This window comes from Amphimedon queenslandica, unplaced genomic scaffold (assembly GCF_000090795.2).
Source record: "Amphimedon queenslandica unplaced genomic scaffold, v1.1 AMPQUscaffold_13177, whole genome shotgun sequence".
NCBI lineage: Eukaryota > Metazoa > Porifera > Demospongiae > Haplosclerida > Niphatidae > Amphimedon > Amphimedon queenslandica.
The window spans coordinates 5581-6872 of NW_003546587.1; the positions used below are offsets into that span (position 1 = coordinate 5581).

Below are 1292 nucleotides of genomic sequence, written 5' to 3' on the forward strand. Positions count from 1 at the left end.
GTGACACTAATGATAAGTAATATCAATGCATATAAACACATTCAATAAAAGTTAATGTATAAAAGCTATGGCATGTAAAAGAAATCTCATTTCAATAAAAAATGGAGCAGAAACAAGTAAAAAAACTATTAATGCTCATAAACAATGCAACATAATATACAATGCAACAATGAATGATTTGTAATAACAAAATAAGAATAATAAACCAAAAGAATCATCATAATGCTGCATACTGTATAACAACTACCAATAGAAATAAAAAAATAAATACTGAGCATTACTTTACTGTAAAAAAACATTATCAAAAATGGAAAAAAATTGCCCTATTGCGAAAATGAAAAAGTATCAAAGAATAAGTCTCCAGTGTTCTTGAAGGCAGAGAAAGAGAGATTTGATGCCATAGTGTTAATATAATGAAGAAAGGAAACAATCAAATGTGTTTGTGTAAACGTGAAGGTGTAGTAAAGAATGAGTGTGATGTGGTGAATTGGTAATACGCACAAAAGAATTCAAATGATTCCAAGAAACACGAACGAAACGGATGAAAACAAACGAAAAGAATGAAGTACAACAATGACAAATACAAAAAGCAATCCATTTACATAGTATTATAGTTTACAAGTTAAGAAGATAAAAATGAAGGATGAGGTTTAGTAGCTGTTGGTACTAGCTGTCTTTTCTCTGCCTCTTTGACAAATTCATGAACTAATTTTGATAAACTAATTCTAGCCTCAAGAAATTTAACAATAGATTCAGCATTGACTGACCTAGCACCATCAATATCTTCTTGAACAGGAACCAAATCAAATTTATCTATTAAAATATGAACCAACTCCAAGTTACCACTTCTACAAGCAAAATATAATAATCCTTTGGAGCTGTTTGTTAGAATATTCTTGTCACATTTTAAATTAGTTAAGTAATGTGATACAAGTTGAATGTTACCAGCTTGACAGGCAGCATGAACACCAGTGAATCCATTAATGTCTTTGTCTTCAGGATGAATATTAAAAGATTGAATCAGATACACTGACATCTCATAATGTCTGCCAGCATAATGAAGTGGAGATCGACCAGCTTTATCCTTAGGAGTTGGATTATTCCAAACATGAGGTACAAGATGCTCGTATATCTCTTCATCTCCTTGCTTTGCTAGTATGTGTAGACATGTCACTCCATCTTTATCTTCTGACTCTGGATCAAGACCGTGTGATTCCACTAGGAATTGGATTAGATCCTTATTACCACTCTCAGCAGCTCCATGAAGCAATCCTTCCTTATTATTATTCACA

At 31.9% G+C, this 1292-nt stretch overlaps 1 protein-coding gene across 1 annotated transcript in view; it reads right to left on the reverse strand.

The window, feature by feature from the left end:
• Window positions 1-622: 622 nt before the first annotated feature.
• Window positions 623-1292, reverse strand: part of LOC105313922 (ankyrin-3-like) — a 4689-nt gene continuing 4019 nt past the window's right edge. The window contains exon 5 of the mRNA XM_011407737.1: window positions 623-1276. Coding sequence (XP_011406039.1) covers window positions 623-1276 — 654 coding nt within the window. The remainder of the gene's footprint in view (window positions 1277-1292) is intronic.